The sequence below is a fragment of the Bufo gargarizans genome, chromosome 9, assembly GCF_014858855.1.
Source record: "Bufo gargarizans isolate SCDJY-AF-19 chromosome 9, ASM1485885v1, whole genome shotgun sequence".
Taxonomy (NCBI): domain Eukaryota; kingdom Metazoa; phylum Chordata; class Amphibia; order Anura; family Bufonidae; genus Bufo; species Bufo gargarizans.
The window spans coordinates 7,370,848-7,374,138 of NC_058088.1; the positions used below are offsets into that span (position 1 = coordinate 7,370,848).

Below are 3,291 nucleotides of genomic sequence, written 5' to 3' on the forward strand. Positions count from 1 at the left end.
TCACTTTTTGACATCGCCAACATCTTCCCAAGGAGCTGGGCTGACCACACCTGGGCGACGTCTACTGTTATTACACTGTGGAGGAAGAAGGCAGGAGCTGTAGCATTGGCTTGTTCAGTCTGTGAAACCGGGCACTTTACTTTGGGACAAGGAAGCTGTGTATCTGGCACAAGTGCAGATGAACTCCATCGTGTTAGGTGGAAGAAACATAAAGGTGGCTAGATCCAGAAACTTTGGTGCTCAATCATTGAGGGAATATCTTTCCGGTTCTCAGGGGAGACAGCTCTTGGGTGTTCAATTTTGAGTCCGCCACATGAGAGGGCCCTCCCTATGAGGTTACTTCTTGTTAAATCCCCATTATTGTGCTGCTGGTTAGGACATAAGTGAAGCATTGATTTCTACTATTATTTTGTTTTCCCTTAGTTCTAACAGCAGCACAAGTTTCCTGCCCTAAATAAGTTACTTCTTTATAATAAACACAAGGTGGGAGAGGATGGATGTCTTTAATAATATTAGAAATCAAAGCTTGTCGCTATTGTGTGAACATAACATTAAAGGGGTTGGACCAAATGTATAAGTTACAGAACACAGTGCTCAGCTATCTCGGGCGCTCCCATAGAGAATTGATGGCGCAGTAGTGTGCATGCAAGACCTGCCCCTCCATCAGAACGGGGAAACGGGACCCCTGTTCTCAGGATCGGTGTGGGTCCTAGCAGTCAGATCCCCAGAAATAAACTAGTTGTCCCCTATCCTGTAGATGGGGGATTACTTATCAACCTGGTACAACCACTTTAAGATCTTCACTGTCATAAAATGGACGATAATGACAATAGGTTTTATTCAATGAGAAGCAAAATTTTAGATAAGTTAGACTTTAGGTTTATTGCCATTTTTGTGTCACAAAGCAATAACTACAATTAAAACCGTATGTACATACAGATCATTATGGCTAATGTTTTGCCACCATCAACATCTAAGTTATACTGCTGTATATAATACCAAGTAAAAACTTCCAAGTATGAAGAATCACAGCATGATTCTCCACAAAGTCAGAGGGTAAGATTCTTCATAAAACACTGATGGCAGGGAGTTACTGAGGGACGGGGGATCCTGGTTATGTACAGATATGCTGTGCAGTAACAGGAGGATTCCTGTAGAGATTTCTCACCTGTAGAAGTCTCCTCCCAGTTACCTGACGTCTCCTTCTCACCTCTATAGTAAGGAAACTGAAAGTTGCAAGAAGTTCCCACGGCTGCCTTGTCTCCCGTCACTTGAATTCTGAACGTTAGATGAAAGATTTCTCCACATCAGGAAAATAAAGGGATTTTTCTCCTGTAGACTGAACTATAAAAGGAGAAAGATGGAAGGGCTTGAGATAGAACTGAGATCACCAGGAGAGAGACACAAGACAACTAAGCAGGTAAGTGTCTTCTCCTGGGTGTATACAGATTAATGGGAGCCAGTACACAGTCTGTGATTATGGACATCAGATATGGTTTAGTAACTCATCTCATATTCACAGATTTCCAGAGAGAAGAAAAGGTTGAAGTATTCAGCAGGAAGGATTGACCATGGACATCAGATTGTTGGCTTTGCTGGTTTCTCTGGTGGCAGTGGGTGGACGTCCACACAGGAGACTCTGCCCTTTGATCCAGCACTCATCCATATCTACCTCCGAAGTGAAGTCCCTCAGACATCTGCGAAATGATCAGGTCAGTGTAAAGCGCAGCTTTTATTTCCATTATTGAATCCCATTTCTAGAGTGATATGAGGACATTGAGTTGAGGGTTCATCGCTCTATAGCATCTAGAGGAGCTTCCTGAATGGCATGTATGAGCTCCAGATAAGGTCATAATACCTGAAAACTAACTGACAAAGTCCCTAGATGGAGGGACAGAACCAGGGAAACAATTCTGTTTGTCCACATTGTAGAAAACTCATTTTTATTCTTAAACAGCAAAAGAAAATATCTGGTGATGGAGTGAGATGTTACACCACCATGACTGGACACAAGACATCTATATGTGACCTCAAGGTATGGAAATAAGATTCCACCAAAGCCTTTGTCAAATCACCTAACTCTATAGATGAGCAATGGCAGAACCCCTCATATAACATTTGTATTTTGTTCTACAGCCAAGTGACCGCCTGATCCTGACCCTGGAACGAGTGTCGCTGACGCTGGACGTCCTGACTAATATGTCTACCTCTGACACTGTAACAAATTCCATGAAGGCTTTCCTTAAATTGAGGGACCAGCTGATAATTTGTGTAAGTTCCTTCTTCTTATCCTGTATGTCCATCACACTTTTGCCCATGAAATAGACCCAACATGGTGTAAATTCCTTATATCCTGTTCTCCTTTACAGAGAGAGTTGCCTGAATACAGTGATCCTGCCTCTGAGCAGCTGGAGCCGTGGCTGAGTCATCTCCAAGATTTCAAAGACAAGGTACGTGTCTTACAGAAGCTGCACACTGATAGTTTACAGGATATTTTTTTGTAAGGAGTAAAATGATGAGGATTTTATAGAGATATTGAAAGCAGAAAGCTTTATTGGAATGGTATGTTTCAGTTAGGAAGAAAAGAAACGGAGGGGGGTGCAGCTGCAGGATGTTACTGTCAGTGTCTGTCTGAGACTTCCTGCTGTGAGAGGGGAGAGGGAGCATCGAGGGGAGAGGACAGGCTTTGGAGCATTTATTCCAATAGGCTGCTTTATTCTGCTGTTGGTCTTGCGATGTGTATTTCTCTTGTTCTGTGATCATCTAGTACAGGACGATGGCACAACTGGACCTTAGAACTGACAATCACACTATAGTGCTACCCACATTCAGTTACTCAGCATTGTCACCATTTGGGGAGAGACTGTTGTGATCAGTACATAATGAGATATCTCACTGTCCTCCATTATAGGCCTCCCCTCAATGTGTCCAGGACGCTGTTGTGCTCAACCTCATCTCATTAAGGATGCAAAATGTGATGTGTCCAAGTGATTCCTAGTGTCTCCAAGATGGACTCTTTCTTAATCGTATGCACAAGAATAATCAAGACATCAGTTTTCTATCTTCTGTCATCAAATACTGTTCAAGAAATATGAGAAACTACCTGGAGGTTCACCTATAACCGTCCACATGACCTTTTATTATTTATTTATTTATAATTGTATTTATAATTATATTTTATATATTGTAATATTTCTCTATTTATGTTATATCTAATAATATATTGTTTTATACAGAGAGGTTTCATCCCTGGAGGATGCATTGAGTTTGTTAAATTATGTTTATTTATAC

At 41.6% G+C, this 3,291-nt stretch overlaps 1 protein-coding gene across 1 annotated transcript; it reads left to right on the forward strand.

Annotated features, from left to right (window-relative positions):
* The first annotated feature begins 1,360 nt into the window (after positions 1–1,360).
* LOC122946570 (interferon lambda-3-like) lies at positions 1,361–2,998 on the forward strand. The gene is made up of 6 exons (XM_044306290.1): positions 1,361–1,420; positions 1,523–1,684; positions 1,958–2,035; positions 2,137–2,271; positions 2,370–2,450; positions 2,912–2,998. The coding sequence occupies exons 1-6, from the start codon at positions 1,361–1,363 to the stop codon at positions 2,996–2,998; spliced, it is 603 nt and encodes a 200-aa protein (XP_044162225.1).
* Positions 2,999–3,291: the final 293 nt, after the last annotated feature.